This window comes from Hippichthys cyanospilos, chromosome 4 (assembly GCF_059441005.1).
Source record: "Hippichthys cyanospilos isolate Australia breed blue-spotted pipefish chromosome 4, RoL_Hcya_1.0, whole genome shotgun sequence".
NCBI lineage: Eukaryota > Metazoa > Chordata > Actinopteri > Syngnathiformes > Syngnathidae > Hippichthys > Hippichthys cyanospilos.
Genome location: NC_142372.1, coordinates 5388710 through 5408979, shown reverse-complemented (window position 1 = coordinate 5408979; position 20270 = coordinate 5388710). Strand labels below are relative to the sequence as shown.

Below are 20270 nucleotides of genomic sequence, written 5' to 3'. Positions count from 1 at the left end.
TTCCCTTGGCAGTTACTTTGAATCGTGATAAGGACTGTTAGACAGTTGCAATTTTGTACATTATTTTGTTACTTTGTTAGATAGTTAAAAAAAAAAAGAAGTTGCTGTGGCATTCTCTGGAAAAGGCTTGACTGTTTGCGCATGCTCAATGCACATCATAGCATGTGACGCGGCTTTAAATTCACTTTCAAACTCTGCTTCTGTTTTGAGGAAAACGGGGTTAATGAAGAGAATGTTGTTTATTCAGTAACTTGTTTCCCCTCGTTTATTTGATCTTGAGCACGGTTCATTAGGTTCACTACATTAATCCACACTCCAGCACAGTAGGTGGCAGTGATGCACATTGTACGTCGGAAGACATCCGTTAATGAAAAGAAGCATGCGCACAGCAGATTGTGTAGCTTTTGACCAACATATTATGCTCACTCATTTTACCAAATAATTATTCGTGGATTTGTACTCAACGTCTCACCTCTACTTAGTTGGTCAAGAATATCGTAAATGGAATATTTGTGTCTGGATTAGTTTCTTTGGGGTCGTGGTGCGGCTCCTCAAGCTAACAACTTGTTAGCCGCTAACAAAGATACATTTATTTGCAACAGATCGGTAAGAAGAGCTCGAGCACGGTGTTGCTGTTGTGGCATGACAATGTGTGCAAGAAAGACCGCAGACTACGAGGAGGAACTTTGTAGGACAAAGGAGGACAACGAACGACATTATCAACTTTTCATTTTGGAACCACGAGTTGTCTTACACAGAGCGGGTTTGATCACTTTTCATTCTCAATTAAGTGACTACATCCGAATGCATATGGTGTATTTTTTTAATTAAATCCTATTCACCAATTTTCGTTGGAATAAATGAATCACCAGTAGTTTTCTGCTTTGCTTTCGCCGATTTCCTGAATTAAAATAGAAAATAATTAAAACTAAAAGATTATCTTGCGCATCAATACAGCTCATTAGCAAAAGCTCACAAATCGCTTTCAAAATTGCTCCCACATTGTTCAAACTAGATATTACCTAATTTTCGATATTTTGGACCAAATATTTTCATTTAGGTGTATCTCCAATTATAATGATAACTTGTAAAGATTCAGTGAGACACCTGAAACATGAACTATGACATCTGCAATGTGATGAATCTCACAACATGACATGTGATTGAGCGAAGCTTGATATTTCTTTTCTTGTGTCCACCAGAACTCAAAGATGATGATATTGGTCCTGAACAGCAGAAGCCAGAGTCTGTCCATATCAAAAAGGAGGGCGAGCCAGAGTCCGCACATATAAAACAGGAGGAGGAGCCAGAGTTGGCAAATATAAAACAGGAGGACATTAAAAAGCAGCTTGATCAAGACCACCTTCCCATAAAAGAAGAAGAACGGGAGGAGGAAATCAAGTTTTCATTTACTGGCATTTGTATGAAGACTGAAGATGATGGAGACAGCTTTGTAGGATCCCTATCAAACGGCCTCTTGGCTCAACTTTCAGATGGTGACGAGATCACGTCACACTCTTCTGATGATGGTAAAGATGAACACTTAAAAGGTAATGCGACACGGCATACTGACAAAAAACTCTTGAAATGTTGTCTTTGCGACAAAGCTTTCATTTACAAGTCAATCTTGAAACTACATATGAGAACACACACTGGCGAAAAACCTTTCGCCTGCACAGTTTGTGAGAAAAGGTTCTCTGCAAAAGGAAATTTGTCGAAGCACTTGAAAACACACACTGGCGAAAAACCTTTTGCCTGTTCTATTTGTGAGAAACGTCTCTCGAGAAAAGGGCATTTAAAAGCTCACATGAAATCACACACGGGGGAAAACCTTTTCACCTGCTCAGTTTGTGAGAAAAAATTCTCTACAAAGGGAAATTTAACAAAGCACTTGAAAATGCACACTAGCGAAAACCCTTTTTCCTGCTCAATTTGTGAGAAACGTTTCCCTACAAAGGGGCATTCAACAGATCACTGGAAAACACACACTGGAGAAAAACCTTTTGTCTGTTTAGATTGTGGAAAAGTATTTCCTCAAAAAAGCCAATTACTGCACAGAAGAACACACAGTAGAGAAAAGCCATTTACTTGCTCAATTTGTGAGAGAAAATTCACCAGAGAAAACAATTTAGCATCTCACCTGAAAACACACGCTAGACAAAAAAATTTTGTCTGTACAATTTGTGAGAAAAGATTCACTAAAAAGGGGTCGTTAAATGTTCACTTGCAATTACACACTGGAGAAAAGCCTTTTGCATGCTCAGTTTGTGGTAAAAGATTTCAGAGAAAAAAATATCTGAGATTGCACACAAGACTACACACTGAAGAAAAACCTTTTTCCTGCTCATATTGTGGTAAACGATTTTCTGGGAGTAGGCAATTAAAAGAACACACATTTACACATACTGGTGAGAAACAATTTGAATGCTCAGATTGCGGTAAAAGATTCTCCGTGAAGAGGCTTTTACAACAACATGCAGTTACACATATAGGTGAGAAACTTTTTGCCTGCTCAGATTGTGGTAAAAAATTCTCTACGAAGAGGTATTTAAAACAACATGCGGTTAGACATACTGGTGAGAAACCTTTTGCCTGCTCAGACTGTGGTAAAAGATACTCTACTAAAGAAGGAATAAAAGAACACACAATAAGACACATTAGACTAAAGACTTATTCCTCCCCAGTTAAACAGAAAAGTTTCTTGAGAGACGATCTATTAAATGCCCTTGAAAACGCACACTAGGTCGAAACGTGTTTCCAATGCAGAATGTGGTACGAGATTCAATGAAAAGCGGAATTTAAAAAAAAAATCCGATGTAATGTATCCTGGTGTGAAAACCAGTTGATTGGCCAGATTGTTGAAAATAATTTTGAAAAAAGCAGATTTAGGAAATCAGACAAGAATGCACACTGAGGGAAAAAAGAAAAAAAAATCCGCAGAGCTCATTTTGAAAAATGCTGGGTCCCAGGGACTCACAATACTTATCATCTATGGGTACCAACAGAACAGTTTGATGTCCCAAATATTGGGCGATAAAAGGGATAAAATTAAGTTCAAACTGCATTTACAAGACACAAACAAAAACCAACAACACACATTCACAAATGTCACAGTAAAATGTATTAAAATGAACTTACATGTAGCATCCGTCATCATCATCTTTATATCGCAACCACGATGACAGTTCATTTTGGTAGAAAAGTCTGCATTTTACTTTGAGTTTACTTTCAACATGTCTGGTCTTTTTTCAGTTTCTGAAGTGTTTTGTTTTTGCTTCTTACTTTCTGGCTCATTGTTGCCTGACTGTATATTATTTGATTGTGCCTTGTTTGTTGGATTTTTATCCGTTTTGAAAATGTACATGAATATTTTTTGATTTGAAGATCTCTGTATACTTTTCCCATGGCAGTTATGTTGTATCGTAATAAGGGCTGTTGGAAAGCTGCCATTTTGTATATTATTTTGTTAGTTTGTTCAATAAAGTTTAAAAAAGTTGCTGAAGCATTCTGCAAATGGCGGACTGGTAGCGCATGCGCCCTGCCCAGCGTAGTATGCACCGCGGCCTTTTATTCACATTCAAGCACTGCATCTGTTTTCAGGTAAACAGGATGGATGAAGAGAGTTTGAGTCAACCAGTAATGTGTTTTTCTCCGCGTTTATTTGATCTTTAGCACGGTTCACTAAGTACTTGTGTACGCTAATCCACACCCCAGCCCAATAGGTGGCAGTGATATACTTTGTACGTCAGAAGACATCCCTTCATAAAAAGAAGCTTGCGCACTGCAATTTATATTGTGTCGCTCCTGGAGATATTATGCTCACGCATTTTACAAAATAATTATTCGTGAATTTGTACTCAACGTCTCATCTCTCCTAAGTTGGCCAAGAAGATCGTAAATGAAATATTTGTTCCTGGATCGGTTTCTTTGGGCTTGTGGTGCAGCTCCTCAGGCTAACATAACTTGCTAGCCGCTAACAAAGATCAATTTGTTTTCAACACATCTATCGGAAGAGATCGAGCACAGTGTTGCTGTAGTGGTATGAAAATGTGTGCACGAAAGACCGCAGACGAAGAGGAGAATTTTTGTGGGACAAAGGAGGACAACGAGCAACACCATCAACTTTTCATTTTGGAACCACGAGTTGTCTCACACAAAGCGGGTTTGATCACTGTTCATTCTCAATTAAGTGACTACATTCGAATGCATATAGTGTGCTTTTTAAAATTAAATCATATTCGCCAATTTTTGGTGGATAATATGAATAACCAGTAGTTTTCTCCATTGCTTTCGCCGATGTAATGAAATAAAATCGAAAAATTCTGAGAACTAAAAGTTTATAGGCTTGCACAACAGTACAGCTCATTAGCAAAAGCTCACAAAATCGCTTTCAAAACTGCTCCCACATTATTCAAACTAGATATTACCTCATTTTCAATATTTTGGGCAAAATATTTTCATTTTGGTGTATCTCCAATTATAATAATAACTTTTAAATTCAGTGAGACATCTGAGACATAAACTATGACATTTGCAATTTGATGAGTCTCACAACATGACATGTGATTGAGCAAAGCTTGATATTTCTTTTCTTGTGTCCAGTAGACCTCAAAGATGATGATATTGGTCCTGAGCAGCCGGAGCCGAAGTCTGTTCGGATTAAAAAGGAGGGTGAGCCAGAGTCTGCTCCTATAAAACAGGAGGAGGAGCCAGAGTTGGCAAATATAAAACAGGAGGACATTAAAGAGCAGCTTGATCTAGACCACCTTCCCATAAAAAAAGAAGAACGGGAAGAGGACATCAAGCCTCCATTTACCGGCATCTGTATGATGACTGAAGAAAATGATGGAGACAGCTGTGTAGGATTCCCATCAAACAACCTCTTGACTCCACTTTCAGATGGTGACGAGATCACATCACACTCTTCTGATGAAGGTAAAGATGAAGACTCAAAAGGTGATGCGATATGGCATACTGACAACAAACTCTTGAAATGTTGTCTTTGTGACAAAGCTTTCATCTACAAGTCAATCTTGAAACTACACATGAGAACGCACACTGGCGAAAAACCGTTCGCTTGCTCATTTTGTGAGAAAAGATTCTCTATAAATGGAAATTTAACAAAGCACTTGAAAACACACACTGGCGAAAAACCTTTTGCCTGTTCACTTTGTGAGAAACGGTTCTCTAGAAAGGGGCATTTAAAAGCTCACCTGAAATCACACACTGGGGAAAACCTTTTCACCTGTTCAGTTTGTGAGAAAAAATTCTCTACAAAGGGAAGTTTGACAGTTCACTTGAAAACACACACTGGCGAAAAACCTTTTGCCTGCCCAGTTTGTGAGAAAAGATTCTCTGCAAAAGGAAATTTAACAAAGCACTTGAAAACACACACTGGTGAAAAACCTTTTGCCTGTTCAATTTGCGATAAACGTCTCTCTAGAAAGGGGCATTTAAAAGCTCACATGAAATCACACACTGGGGAAAACCTTTTCACCTGCTCAGTTTGTGAGAAAAAATTCTCTACAAAGGGAAATTTGACAGTTCACTTGAGAACACACTCTGGCGAAAACCCTTTCGCCTGCTCAATTTGTGAGAAATGTTTCCCTACGAAGGGGCATTTAACAGATCACTGGAAAACACACTCTGAAGAAAAACCTTTTGTCTGTTTAGATTGTGGAAAAGGATTTCCTCTAAAAAGCCAATTATTGCACACAAGAACATACTGTAGAGAAAAGTCTTTTACTTGCTCAATTTGTGGGAAAAAATTCGCCAGAGAAGACAATTTAACATTTCACCTGAAAACACACACCGGACAAAATAAATTTGCCTGTACAGTTTGTGAGAAAAGATTCACTCGAAAGGAGTCGTTGAATTTTCACTTGCAATTGCACGCTGGAGAAAAGCCTTTTGCCTGCTCAGTTTGTGGTAAAAGATTTCTGAGAAAAAGATATTTGGAATTGCACACAAAAATACACACGGGTGAAAAACCTTTTCCCTGCTCAGATTGTGGTAAAAGATTCTCTGAGAAGAAGCAATTAAAACAACACATATTTACACATACTGGTGAGAAACCGTTTGCCTGCTCTGATTGTGGTAAAAAATTCTCTGTGAAGAGGCTTTTAAGACAACATGCAGTTACACATACTGGTGAGAAACCTTTTGCCTGCGCAGATTGTGGTAAAAAATTCTTTACGAAGAAGCTTTTAAAACAACATACAGTAACACATACTGGTGAGAAACCTTTTGCCTGCTCACACTGTGGTAAAAGATACTCCCGAAAAGATGCGTTAAAAGAACATGCAATAAAACACTGTCAGGGAAATCTCTAAAAGAAGAGTAGGACAAGCTTAGCTGCTAAGCGGCAAAAGAGTAACTCAGACCAGCCAGGATTGACTTTTCTCCGCCTAGGCAAAGGGAAAAGCTTGACGTACATTCTCATGCGTTGCCAACAGCATTTTCTGTCCCTCAAGCGACCCCGCCTGCTTTGTATTCATTCAGCAAAGCATTGCACATTACAAGACATAACAAAAAGAGCCAGCTGGGCGCCACCAACAGTTGGGGCAAGGTCTCAGCTCACACTATCCTACGTCAACAACTTTATCTAAGGACTGGGGCGAGATGAACTCGGGCTGCATAGATGGATAGCAATGCACACTGTTCTAGACAAGAAATAAGCACAAATGATAACAACCTAATATATGATTCCCTTCACAAACACATTAGACAAAAGACCTAATCCTCCCCAGTTAAACAGAAAAGTTTCTTCTGAGGGAATCTATTAAATGCCCTTGAAAATGTACACTAGGTCAAAACATTTTTCCAATGCAGAATGTGGTACAAAATTCAATGAAAAGAGGAATTTAAAAAAACGTCTGATGTAATGTATCCTGGTGTGAAAACCGTTTGACTGCCCAGATTGTTGAAAATCATTTTGAGAAAAGCAGATTTAAAAAAATCAGACAAGAATGTACACTGAGGGAAAAAAAAAAATCTGTAGCGCTCATTTTACCTCTGAAAAATGTTGGGTCTCTGGGACTCGCAATACTTACCAACTATGGGTCCCAACAGAACTGCATGAAGTCCCAAAAATTGCGCAATAAAAGGGATGAAATTAAGTCTGAAGTTCAAACTGCATTAACAAGACGTGGGAGAATAAAAACAACAACAGACATTCACAAATATCACAGTAAAATGTATTAAAATAGAATGAACTTACATGTAGCATCCGTCATCATCTTCTTTATATCGCAACCACTATACCAGATCATTTTGGTCGAAACGTCTGCATTTTATTTTTGAGTTTACTTTCAACATGTCCGTTTTGTTCCTCTTCTCAGTTTTTGAAGGATTTTGTTTTTGCTTCTTTACTTTCTGGCTCATTATTGGCTGATTGTGTATTATATACCTGTTGCCTTGTTTGTTGGATTTTTAATCGTCTTGAAAATGTACATGAATATTTTTTGATTTGAAGATATCTGTATACTGTTCCCTTGGCAGTTACGCTGTATTGAAATAAAGGCTGTTGGAAAGTTGCCATTTTGTATATTATTTTGTTAGTTTGTCCAATAAAGTTTAAAAAAGTTGCTGAAAATTCTCTTTCTCCTCGTTTATTTGATCCTGAGCAGAGTTCATTAGGTATTTGTGTAAACTAATCCACACTCCAGCACAGTAGGTGGCAGTGATGCACTTTGTACGTCGGAAAACAACAGTTGATAAAAAGAAGCATATAGATTGTGGAGATCATATTCTGCTCACGCCTTTTACCAAATCATTTTTCGCGAATTTGTGAATTCAACGTCTCATCTCCATTTCCTTGGCCAGGAAGATCGTAATTGAAATACTGTACCGTATTTGTGTGTCTGGATCAATTTCTTTGGGCTCCGGCTAACAACTTGCTAGCCGCTAACAAAGATACGTTTTTGCATCACGTCGTTAAGAAGAAATCGAGCACAGTACTTCTGTTGTGGCATGAAAATGTGTGCAAGAAAGACCGCAGACTACGAGGAGGATCTTTGTGAGACAAAGGAGTTCAACAAGCGACAACAACAACTTTTCATTTTGGAACCTCGAGTTGTCTCACACGGAGCGGGTTTGATCACTTTTCCTTCCTATGTGACAACATTCTGATGCATATGGTGTATGGATTTTTTTTTTATATTAAATCCTATTCACCAATTTTCGTTGAAGTAAATAAATCATCTTTAGTTTTCTCCATCGCGATCACTGATTTGCTGAAAACGAAAATGTCTTAAAAGTCAAAGATTATAGTCTCTCGCAACAATACTGCTCATTAGCAAAAACTCATAAATAGCTTTCAAACCCCCTCTAACATTGTTCAAGCTAGATATTACCTCATTTTCGATATTTTGGGCCAAATATTTTCATTTTGATGCATCTCCAAATATAATGATAACTTGTAAAGATTCGGTGAGACATCTGAAACATAAACTTTGACAGTTGCAGTTTGATCAGTGTTGTGCAAATTACTTCAAAACTGTTATGTATTATTTATGACTTATTACTGTCATTTCAAAGTGATAAGTTACATTACAATATTACTGTATTTGAAATGTAATGAATTACACTAATATTGCATTTATTTTACATTACTTTCACCACCATATCTAGAAATATGGATTTGCGATTCTAAACGTAGCTCATTACGTTCATTACACATCCAGTGAAAGGTTGTCTTAAGCCTAAAACCAGCACCAATCATTTAATCTTTATTGGATAGTAAATCTATAAAGACAAGATTCAAAATCGTTTTTGTATTTTATTTAATCCCTTTATTACTTAGCTCCACCCCAATAGTGATGCATTGTTTATGTTGTAGGCAAAAATGGTTTATGTATTCACAATTTCAATGTTAATTATTCACATTCAAGTTCAGTGGCTAGGTTAGGGACAGATGTTTCAAAAATAGATGTTTTCGGTGGAGCTAAAGTTTTCAGATAGCCTCACAACATGAGATGTGATTGAGCGAAGCTTGATATTTCTTTTTCTTGTGTCCAGTAGACCTCCTAGGTGATGATCTTGGTCCTGAGCAGAAGGAGCCAGAGTCTGTCCATATTAAAAAGGAGGGTAAGACAGAGTCTGCACATGTAAAACAGGAGGAGCCAGAGATCGCCAATATAAAAGAAGAGGATATTAAAAAGCAGCTCGAGCCAGAGGATCATTCCATAAAAGAAGAAGAACAGGAGGAGGAAATCAAGGTTTCAATTATTGACGTCTGTATGAAGACTGAAGAAGGTGATGGCGACTGCTGTGTAGAATCCCCATCAAACGACCTCTTGGCTCCACTTTCAGATGGTGACGACATCACGTCACACTCTTCTGATGACGGTAAAGAAGAATTCTGGAAAGGTGATGTGATATGGCATACTGACAAAAAACTCTTGAAATGTTGTCTTTGTGACAAAGCTTTCATCTACAAGTCAATCTTGAAACTACATATGAGAACACACACCGGCGAAAAACCTTTCGCCTGCTCAGTTTGTGAGAAAAGATTCTCGATAAACGGAAATTTAACAAAGCACTTGAAAACACACACTGGCGAAAAACCTTTTGCCTGTTCAATTTGTGATAAACGTCTTTCTACAAAGGGGCGTTTAACAGATCACCTGAAAGCACACACCGGGGAAAACCTTTTCACCTGCTCATTTTGTGAGAAAAAATTCTCTACAAAGGGAAATTTAACAAAGCACTTGAATATACACACTGGCGAAAAATCTTTCCCCTGCTCCGTTTGTGAGAAAAAATTCTCTACAAACGGAAATTTAACAAAGCACTTGAAAACACACAGTGGTGAAAAACCTTTTGCCTGCTCAATTTGTAAGAAACGTCTATCTACAAAGAGCCGTTTAACAGATCACCTGAAATCACACACTGGGGAAAACCTTTTCACCTGTTCAGTTTGTGAGAAAAAATTCTCTTCAAAAGGAAATTTAACAAAGCACTTGAAAACACACACTGGAGAAAAACCTTTTGCCTGCTCATTTTGTGAGAAACGTTTCTCCACAAAGGACCATTTAACATCTCACCGCAAAGTGCATACTGGAGAAAAACCTTTTCTCTGTTTAGATTGCGGAAGAAGATTTCCTCAAAAAAGCCAATTAAAACTGCACACAAGAACACACAGTGGAGAAAAAGCTTTTACTTGCTCAATTTGTGAAAAAAAATTCGCCAGAAAGGACCATTTAACATCTCACCTGAAAACACACACAGGAGAAAAAAAATTTGCCTGCTCAATTTGTGAGAAAAGATTCACTCAAAAGGCGACATTACGGTTTCACTTGCTTATACACACTGGAGAAAAGCCTTTTGCCTGCTCAGTCTGTGGTAAAAGATTTTCTAGAAAAGGAGATTTGAGAGTGCATGCAATAACACACGTTGGAGAAAAGCCTTCTAACTCCTCAGTTTGTGAAAGTTTTTCTACGAAGGGGCTTTTAATGAATCACTTGAAGACACACACTGGAGAAAAACCTTTTGTCTGCTCAGATTGTGGAAAAGGATTCTCTGAAAAGAGGCTTTTAAAACAGCACGCCGTAACACATACTAGTGAGAAACCTTTTGCCTGCTCAGTTTGTGATAAACGTTTCTTCAGAAATGGGCATTTAACAGATCACCTAAAAACACATACTGGGGAAAAACCTTTTGCCTGCTCTCTTTGTGGTAAAAGATTCTTTGAAAAGAGGTATTTAAAACAGCATGCTGTAATGCATAGTAGTGAGAAACCATTTGTCTGCTTTGAATGTGGTAAAACATTCTCTCGAAAAGGAGTCTTAAAAAAGCACATAATAACACATGCTGGAAAAAACATTGTTTCCTCCTCGGTTTAAGAGAAAGTTTTTTGGAGTTGACCTGGCAAATGCCCCTGAAAACAAACATTGGAAAAAAAACATGTTGCCATTTGAGAATGTAGCACAAGGTTCCTGAAAAGAGCTATTCAAAATTGTCTGCAGTAACACATACCTCTCTTGAAACCGTATGCGGTCTTTACTGGCATTGTGGACTCACAAGGACACTGCTTAGTGTCTTTTAAAGGACTTTGAATTATACTTGCATTCAATCACTTTTTGCATGACACAGGGAAAGTTCATTGTATACATTGTATGAATAAACACAAAAATATACAGATAAAAAGAAAAACATTATTTTTCTTATTTTGTACATTCTTTTTTTTATATAATGTAATGTCACCAAATGGCAATGTTACTGTTTTCTTTTGTGTGTTCCTTAATTTGCTGTTTTGATGTGACTGGGGTGATATGTTCTAATTCGGTTGATATTTATACATGTTTTTGCAGTATTTTCAAGGGAGCATTATAGAAAAAAGAATTACATGTTTTGTAATTGTAGTTGCTGAAGCATTTCAACACATCACATAATATTTGGTGTCATACTTCTAAACAAGAAAATGGACATTTCTGTGAATATCCACTTATCTACGGCCAACTTTTTAAAATGTTACCCTGCCTTTAAGAACTTCATGAAATAATTTACTAATATTAAAACATTGAATTTGAAAAAGAAGTTGATGGAAATCCCATATGTAACACAAAGCTATTGCATCATTGTTGCATCACTCTTTTTTTCTTTTATGTTGTACATATTCTTGCTTTATTTGTTGGATGTTTATCTGTTCTGAAAATGTACATGAATATGATTTAATTTGAAGATGTATTATGCTGTTCTCTTGGCAATTACGCTGAATCGTAATAAGGACTGCAAGTTACCTTACTAATACAGTATTTGTGTTTTTGCGAATGTATTTCATATGTTTTCTTATTGTTGCTTAATTTTTAAAAGCGCTAAGAAAGGAAGTGTCGTCATTCGTCTGCGACTGACGCAACTAAGTGACGTGGGTCAGTAGAAGCGACTACTGCTGAAGGAACGTGATTCAATCAAAACGTAGGCAGCAAAACCAAAATTTATCATTTAATTTAGCAAACAACTGTCTAGTACCTGGTCGAGAAGGGAACGAGGTGTGTATTATGTAGGATTTATCTTTTTTGTTTGTTTGTGACCTACAACTTAATTAAACAGCATTTGTATTCTCCGTTTTATTCCACTAGAGTGTGCTAACGCACTTCGCGTAATTGCTATAGTGAAAGGTTCATTATTTTGAGTAACTTAATTGGAATTTTTTCTTTCGTATACTGTATTATTGATTGCATTTCCTCTTCGTTTTTATTTGAGCCCTGACGGTGTGCTCACGCATCAAAAGAAACAATAAACAAAGCGGTGAACCATAAGTTAAAGAGACCCACTTGATTGAGTTGCAACTTTGTATAATATTTTGTTACTTTGTTAGAGAAAGTTTAAAAAAAACAGAATTGCTGAAGCATGTTCTGCAAATGGCGGATTGGTTGCGCACGCGCATTGCACATCATAGCATGTGGCGCGGCTTTTAAGCTCTGCTTCTGTTTTTCGTGAATCAGGATTGATGAAGGGAATTTACGTAAATCAGTAACATGTTTTTCTCCTATTTATTTTGTCATTCATTCAGGATTCATTAGGTACTTGCGTACACTAATCGCGCACTGCACGGTTTGTAGCTTTTGAAGATCATATTTTGCTCACGCCTTTTACCAAATAATTTTTCGTGAATTTGTATTCAACGTCTCACCTGTATTTCGTTGGTCAAGAAGATCGTAATTGAAATACTGTACTGTATTTGTGTGTCTGGATCAATTTGTTTGGGCTCTGGTTAACATAACTTGCTAGCCGCTAACAAAGATACATTTATTTGCAACAGATCGATAAGAAGAGATCGAGGACAGTGTTGTTTTTGCATGAAAATGTGTGCAAGAAAGACCGCAGACTACGAGGAGGATCTTTGTGGGACAAAGGAGGACAACAATCGACAACATCAACTATTCATCTTGAAAACTCGAGTTGTCTCACACAAAGCGGGTTTGATCACTTTTCATTCCTAAATAAGTGATTACATTCTAATGCATAAGGTTTTATTTTTTTATTTTGGTTAAATAAATCCTATTCACAAATTTTCATTGAAATAAATTAATCATCATTAGTATTCTGCGTTGCCTTCACCCATTTCCTGAAATCAAAGTGAAAAATTCTAAAAAAAACTTATAGATTAGTTAGTTAGTTAGTAGATAGATTCATATCTATTAGATAGTAGATAGATTCATTTTTGGCTGATGTTTGGGCCCATATTTTAAATTTTATGTTGTGCATAATAATGATAACTTGTAAAGATTCCAGGAGACTATTGAGACATGAAGAGACGACATTTGCAATTTGATGAATCTCACAACATGAGATGTGATTTAGCGAAGCTTGATATTTCTTTTCTTGTGAACAGCAGACGTCAAAGATGATGATCTTGTTCCTGAGCAGCAGGAGCCAGAATATGTCCTTATTAAGAAGGAGGGGCAGCCAGAGTCGTCACATATAAAAAAGGAGGAGGATCAAGAGTTAGCCAATATAAAAGAGGAGGACATTGAAGAGCAGCTCAAGCCAGAGCATCCTCCCATAAAAGAAGAATGGCAGGAGGAAATCAAGCTTCCATTTACTGGCATCTGTATGAAGACTGAAGAATGTGATGGGTACAGCTGTGTAGAATCTCCATCAAATGCTCTCTTGGCTCCACTTTCAGATGGTGATGACATCACGTCACACTCTTCTGATGATGGTAAAGATGAACACTCGAAAGGTGATGCGATATGTCATACTGACAACAAACTCTTGAAATGTTGCCAATGTGACAAAGCTTTTACCTACAAGTCACGCTTGAAACAACATATGAGAATACACACTGGTGAAAAACCTTTCGCCTGCTCACTTTGTGAGAAAAGATTCCCTGCAAAGGTAAATTTAAAAAAGCACTTGAAAACACACACTGGCGAAAAACCTTTTGCCTGTTCAATTTGTGAAAAACGTCTTTCTACAAAAGCGTATTTAACAGATCACCTGAAAGCACACACTGGGGAAAACCTTTTCACCTGCTCAGTTTGTGAGAAAAAATTCCCTGCAAAGGGAAATTTAACAAAGCACTTGAAAATACACACTGGCGAAAATCCTTTTTCCTGCTCAATTTGTGAGAAACATTTCTCTACAAAGGGGCATTTAACAGATCACTGGAAAACACACACTGGCGAAAAACCTTTTGCCTGTTCAATTTGCGAGAAACGTTTCTATACAAAGGGGCATTTAACATATCACTGGAAAACACACGCTGGAGATAAACCTTTCACCTGCTCAGTTTGTGAGAAAAGATTCTCTACGAAGGGAAATTTGACAGGTCACTTGAAAACACACACTGGCGAAAAACCTTTTCCCTGCTCAATTTGTGAGAAACGTTTCTCTACTCAGGGGCATTTAACATATCACTGGAAAACACACACTGGAGAAAAACCTTTTGTCTGTTTGGATTGTGATAAAAGATTTTCTCGTAAAAAAAATTTAGTACTGCACACAAGATTACACAGTGGAGAAAAGCCGTTTGCTTGCTCAATTTGTGAGAAAAGATTCACCAGAAAGGACCATTTAACATCTCACCAGAAAGCACACAGTGGAGAAAAACCTTTCGTCTGTTTAGATTGTGGAAAAATATTTTCTCGAAAGCTAAGTTTAATGCTGCACTCAAGAACACACAGTGGAGAAAAGGCTTTTACCTGCTCAATTTGTGAGAAAAAATTCGCCAGAAAGGACCATTTAACAGCTCACCTGAAAACACACACTGGAGAAAAGTCTTTTGCCTGCTCAGTTTGTGGTGAAAGATTTTCTAGAAAACAAGATGTGAAAGTGCATACAATAGCACACAATGGAGAAAACCCATTGCTTTCACCATAATGGCGAGAAACCTTTTGCCTGCTCTGTGTTAAAAGAATCTTTGAAACATCTTTGCACATTGATGATAATCCATTTGTCTGCTCTGACTGTGGTAAAAGATAATATCCGGATTAAAAGCACACAATGTTGAAAAAAAATATGATTTCTCCCCAGGTTAAGAGAACCATTTCTTGAGAGGTGACCTATCAAATGCCCTTGAAAAAGCACACTACAACAAAACATTTTTCTAATGCAGAATGTGGTACAAGATTCAATGAAAAGAGGACTTGGAAAAAAAAAAAACTATCTGGTGAGAAACCATTTGACTGCACAGATAATACAAATAAATCTTGAGAAAAGGAGACAAGAATGCACAATTAAAAAAAACAAAATATTCCTGCAGTGTCCTAGCTCGAGAGAAATTAATTTTACCTCCCTCTTGTCTCACTTCTTTATCCCTGCAGCGGGGGAATAACTTTCTGATATCCATCTTGGAGTTATCTTCTAAATCAAATAAAAAAATATTTTATAACATTTTTGGTTGAGCCTACTGACTTCTCCATCAACTGCCTCACGCATTTACGGAAGGAAAATCAGCTACCCATGAATAAATTATCATATTAATTAACCATGTGCAGATCAGTACTGTAGCAAGTGCCTCAGCTAAATCTGTCTGGTTACGGTTGGTTTTAAAGGAAGCCAGACAATGTTTCAAAATAAAACGTGGTTTATCCAGCGATGATTGAAACGAAGGGCCTTGGGACGATTTTATTTTGAAGTTACTCTCGGAAGCCCGGTTGCTTCGACCGTCATCTTACGCTGTGGGACGCACGGCGTGGACCGAGTTCATGTAAACAAAACTGTGTTCTATTTTATCTCGATTAACACTGTTTTTTCCCGTGAGATCAAAACAAAAAATGACAAATTTGTCATATCTTGTACATAATGTCTTATTTTTTTCAATGTGGTGTAGCATCATTGGAATTCTAAAGTTTTTTTTTTTTTTTTTTAGTTGACTGTTCTGCATTTGCTTTGATTTGAACTGACATCTTTGTTATTTACGATTACTGCTGTAACTTGTACCTTATTTGCGATACGTTCAATAAAGCATTGACTTGAGGAAAAGACGAATGCGCAATACACATCTTAAAACGTGAACGAAATCGGCAGTTACAATGTCATCATGTTTAAAAGCTATATCTCTTGATATTCTTGTTAAAACGTTTCGGTGAATCCACCCGCACAGTTTTCAGCTGCAATAGAATGTGCCACGCTCTTAGGTGCGAAGACAGACAGACAAGTTAGTAGAAAACAGGACGCTAACTCAACCGCAAAAAGGTGCAGCTGGTGAAAGAAAAGAGAAATCGTTATTTTTTTTGTGTCTGGAGTTTTGAACTTTCATAATCAATAAAAGGTGGAAGCGGACAGCGACTCGTTGACAGTCCTGAAGCGAGCACGAGAGTGTGAGCTTTTGCTGTCCCTCGCGAGCAGGAAAGTCAATCATGGCTGGTCTGAGTTTACTATTTTACAGCACAGTAAAGCATTTGGGCTTGTCTTAAGTCTTCTTTATAGATTTCTCTGACAAACATTCTGAGGGTTTAAGGTCAGTTTAAAGCTCTGCTTCTGTTATTGAAAGGAAACGGGTTGATGAAGAGAATTCAGGTATGTTTTTTTTTCCCCAAGTCATTTCTTTGCGACCATGCATGGTTCATCAGACTCACCAATGTGCTGAACATATCAATGTCTCATAGAAGTAAAAATTTAAATGTACAACTTTGGATTGTTGATGGATTGAACATGCTTGTTAAAAACACAAACAACCTTAACAACAAAATTTTGATTCTTCCTGTGGGAACATGTACCCCATTGTTTACTGTATGCTTATCTTCCATGCATGAAAAAAGTGTTTCATGAAGCAGTTTTGGTTTTATTGCAATGACACCCACTTGAATACGCAGGACTTTTACAGACATGACAATGTTTGTGAAGAAAAGATCAGCTTCTACAGTGAATATGCAATAACACTCATCACGTTATCATAATTTGAACTATGATGCATAATTCACATGAACTTCCTTTGCACAATTTTCAAGCCCAGAGACAGTGTTGTATACAGTACATTTAAAAGCATTAAATGTATTCATTTACATTATGAAGATTATAAGATCGTCGGGATATGAGCTAAGAAGCAATTCAAAAGTACAATCGCTTGAGAAACGGGATAGTTCTTAGTTGCATTTCACATATTGTGGTACTACTGTATCAATAATTGACAAAAGTAGTATTTGTCTTTGCTAGTTAAGAGCAAATTAATTGGGTGATGACGCAAATTATTGATGTGTGCAGCACGAAAGAGTATTTGTTTGGAAAATATTTCACAGTGCGTACATTATTTAAAAAGGGCTAAGAACTACTGCTTCAGACAGCGGTCAAAATGTAAAAATTGCATTTAAAGAAAGACATTATAAGAATGTATGTTTCTCTCTATATTCCAATACTGAAAAATGTAACAATATGTAAATATAAACGTTTGAAATTAATGTTGCATTCTGGTTATAGATCATACCAACATGCTCCGGTTTTTGATTGTTCACATCATATCCCTCCAGTGTGTGTTCTTATGTGTGTTATCAAACTTCCCTTAACAGAGAAACGTTTGTCACAAAATGGGCAAGTAAAGGGTTTTTCCCCAGTGTGTGTTCGCATGTGATTTTTTAAGTGCGTCTTTTGAGAGAATCTGGTCCCACAATCGGAGCATGCGAAAGGTTTTTCACCAGTGTGCGTCCGCATGTGTTGAACCAACGTGGAACGAACGGTAAAACTGGTTTTACAGATGGTGCATGTAAAAGGTTTCTCTCCAGTGTGCGTCCTTGTGTGAGTTCTGAGATTTTCCCTGCGAGGGAAACTTTTCCCACAAATTGAGCAGGTGAAAGGTTTCTCCCCAGTGTGAGTTCGCTGGTGAACAACCCACGCTGAGCGGTCACAAAATATTTTGTCACAGATTGAGCAGGAAAACGGCTTTTCCCCAGTGTGAGTTCTTGTGTGTGTGGTCAAGTGGGCCTTCTCGTAGAATGCTTGACCGCAAAATGAGCAGACGAATGGTTTTTCCCCCGTGTGATATCTCAAGTGTCTTTTTAGATTTTTTTTGTGGCCAAACGTTTTGTCACACTGGGAACATTTCAAGGGGGTGTTCACATCCTCTTTGGCGTGTTCATCATCAGTGTCCAGATAGTGTGACGTTGCGTCGTCGCTATCTAACCGCGGCGTGAAAAGGCTCTCTCGCGTGAAGCTGCCGCAATCATCTCCATCAATTTCCGCTGTCATTTGTTGGCCCGAGCTGCTACTAGGAGGTTCTGTCCCACATCTGAACTCACTCTGACCTTTTACATCATCGTCTTCACTCTTGACAATGACCCTAATCACCGGGAGGTCAAGATCTTGAAGCTGCTCTTCCTCCTGACTGATGCAGTGCTGCTCTTCTTCCTCTTTAACGCAGGAGGCCTCTGTCAAGCAGACCTCGATGCCGCCACCATCATCCATTGCTGGTGTCGCTGGGGAAGAAAAAAAACAGCCAATGTCAATATTAGAATTGGAAGTTTGCTTGTGGTGATGCAACATATCAAAAACTGAATTGCCGCTGAATTAGGTGCAAGTACGACTCGGCAATATGGCGCAGAAATGATGAGCGGCTAGGAAAATGGATGGATAATTATGATTTCAATTTCTTAGTTTGGAAAGAAAAAAAAAATCTAAAACTTACTCAAAGAAGATTTGATTTATTACAAATGAAACAGCATACAAAATGCCCAGGCAACAACGTAAACAGATTTTAAAGCAGTTTTAACATTACCTTAACATCCTAACACGTCTTGGGCATAATTTGGCAAATTACAATTTAGTAGATAATAACTTTTAAACACGTCTCTTAACGTAAACAATCCTTCAAGCCAGTTGTACATAGCAATTTCAAGTTATATCCAATTTTATAAATAATCTATTTTATCAAGACGACTAGTTAACAGAATAAATTCTGTTGACTACCCAGCCCTAATTGCAGGTTAATCGCAATGCACAGACATTGTTGGAAAGCTAGGTGAGTGGACAACTATGTTGTGACGTTTTAGAAAAAGAGTTGATAATCAAGTCGAAAACACTGATCAAGTAAAAGTAAACAAACCTGCTGCAACAGAACTTGAAGCTTCTCTAAAACAGCGTCCGTCTAGTAGTTGACGTCTCAGGTTTTTCGAGAAAGTTCAGCCTCGCACTCGCGTCATCAACAGCCGCAAGTGGCTTCCTGAGATGTTTACTTCACACATTTTATCATCTGCTATCGTCTTTTTAAACAATCACATTACATACTCACACTCGGTCCACGGTTAGCAATTTGCTGCTAACTTCTGGGTGGTTAGTAGCTAACAAGCTAAGCTAAACTGGAGAATCTTCAAAGTTATTCGATGGCAGTTTAAATTGACACTATTAATGCACGAGTTGTGTTTGCCTTATATAGCACAATTATGTACTGATTAGAGAACAAACTCTGTTCTGACCGCAAATACCTAAATCGAAAACTAGTAACTGCGTTGAATGGTCAGCGCATTGGCTACGGCAAATCCACTTGGACAAATTGGGCAACTACACGTTTGTTTATAAAATACTTTCACGTCCGAGTGGCAAAAGCATCCCCACTCAAACATTCCACTCTTAATGAAAAGGTCTTCCTGACAATTTGTCCTGAAATTATGATGCTTTTTTTTTTTTTTTTTTACAATATTCATTCACGAAAAAAAGCATTTTGGTGATATTTTTCCAGCATTTTTTTGGGGGTGTACAGAATTTACATTTCGATTTACTTATGTTCAGTTGTGGTCTCTTTTTTTAAAATGACTTCTATAAAAGCACCTTCTTCTCTTATTCTTCTCTTTTATGGTTTGTAGCTGTTATTCGTCTATCTAGCTCACATCTGATTTGAACATTATGTCGTATTTTAGTTATTTATATCTGAAATATGTCGAAAAGAAACAAGGATAAAGAGCAAAAAAAAAAACCGTTCAGGATAATTGATGAATACTTACTGTACTTTTTGAAACGTTTGATGGCCGTGCAATATTTTAACTAGGCTGTAAAAGCTAGACTGTAAAAATGTGTGTTTGTTTGCTTGGGCAGGAGGGAGGGAGGGAGGGATGGATGGAGGACCAAGACTCAACAAATGTTGGGCAACACTGAGTTCAAGTTATAAATCAAAATTCAGTTGGCATAATCCATAGATACAAGAAGAAAATACTGAAGATTTAAATAACTGGTAATACATTTATATTGTAAAAATGCAACGAGTCTCAGACTGTCCTGACAATTTACATTTCAACAAAATTGTAAATGAAATTAGAATTCCTCCATTAAAAATATAATAGTATAACAGAGTTTATTTTAACAGATAACATACATTAATCCATATGCTCAGACAATGA

The 20270-nt window shown here is 37.4% G+C and overlaps 4 protein-coding genes across 13 annotated transcripts; 3 read left to right on the top strand and 1 right to left on the bottom strand.

Annotated features, from left to right (window-relative positions):
- The first annotated feature begins 380 nt into the window (after positions 1 to 380).
- On the top strand, positions 381 to 3488 carry LOC148424380 (uncharacterized). The gene is made up of 2 exons (XM_088412402.1): positions 381 to 763; positions 1203 to 3488. The coding sequence occupies exons 1-2, from the start codon at positions 643 to 645 to the stop codon at positions 2741 to 2743; spliced, it is 1662 nt and encodes a 553-aa protein (XP_088268528.1). The 5' UTR covers positions 381 to 642; the 3' UTR covers positions 2744 to 3488.
- Positions 3489 to 3540: 52 nt separating this feature from the next.
- LOC148424379 (uncharacterized) lies at positions 3541 to 7583 on the top strand. 3 transcript variants are annotated; one of them, XM_088412387.1, is made up of 2 exons: positions 3541 to 3600; positions 4606 to 7583. In XM_088412387.1, exon 2 carries the CDS (start codon positions 4827 to 4829, stop codon positions 6330 to 6332), a length of 1506 nt encoding a protein of 501 aa, XP_088268513.1. In that variant the 5' UTR covers positions 3541 to 3600; positions 4606 to 4826; the 3' UTR covers positions 6333 to 7583. The 3 variants fall into 3 exon arrangements, with proteins under 3 accessions (XP_088268513.1, XP_088268512.1, XP_088268511.1); XM_088412386.1 differs by lacking the exon at positions 3541 to 3600 and adding an exon at positions 3771 to 4162; XM_088412385.1 differs by lacking the exon at positions 3541 to 3600 and adding an exon at positions 3771 to 4162 and having other exon boundaries at positions 4603 to 7583.
- A 149-nt stretch (positions 7584 to 7732) lies between these two features.
- Positions 7733 to 16231, top strand: LOC148424378 (uncharacterized). Of its 8 annotated transcripts, none has more exons than XM_088412383.1 (4): positions 7733 to 8092; positions 9019 to 9348; positions 12764 to 12921; positions 13337 to 13471. In XM_088412383.1, exons 1-3 carry the CDS (start codon positions 7972 to 7974, stop codon positions 12769 to 12771), a joined length of 459 nt encoding a protein of 152 aa, XP_088268509.1. In that variant the 5' UTR covers positions 7733 to 7971; the 3' UTR covers positions 12772 to 12921; positions 13337 to 13471. The 8 variants fall into 8 exon arrangements, with proteins under 8 accessions (XP_088268509.1, XP_088268508.1, XP_088268503.1 ...); XM_088412382.1 differs by having other exon boundaries at positions 9019 to 9369; XM_088412380.1 differs by lacking the exon at positions 7733 to 8092 and having other exon boundaries at positions 9261 to 9369; positions 13337 to 16231.
- Positions 15655 to 19406, bottom strand: LOC148424377 (uncharacterized). The gene is made up of 2 exons (XM_088412422.1): positions 18983 to 19406; positions 15655 to 18356 (listed from the first exon to the last, which is right to left on the bottom strand). The coding sequence occupies exon 2, from the start codon at positions 18343 to 18345 to the stop codon at positions 17401 to 17403; it is 945 nt and encodes a 314-aa protein (XP_088268548.1). The 5' UTR covers positions 18346 to 18356; positions 18983 to 19406; the 3' UTR covers positions 15655 to 17400.
- Between the last annotated feature and the right edge of the window lie 864 nt (positions 19407 to 20270).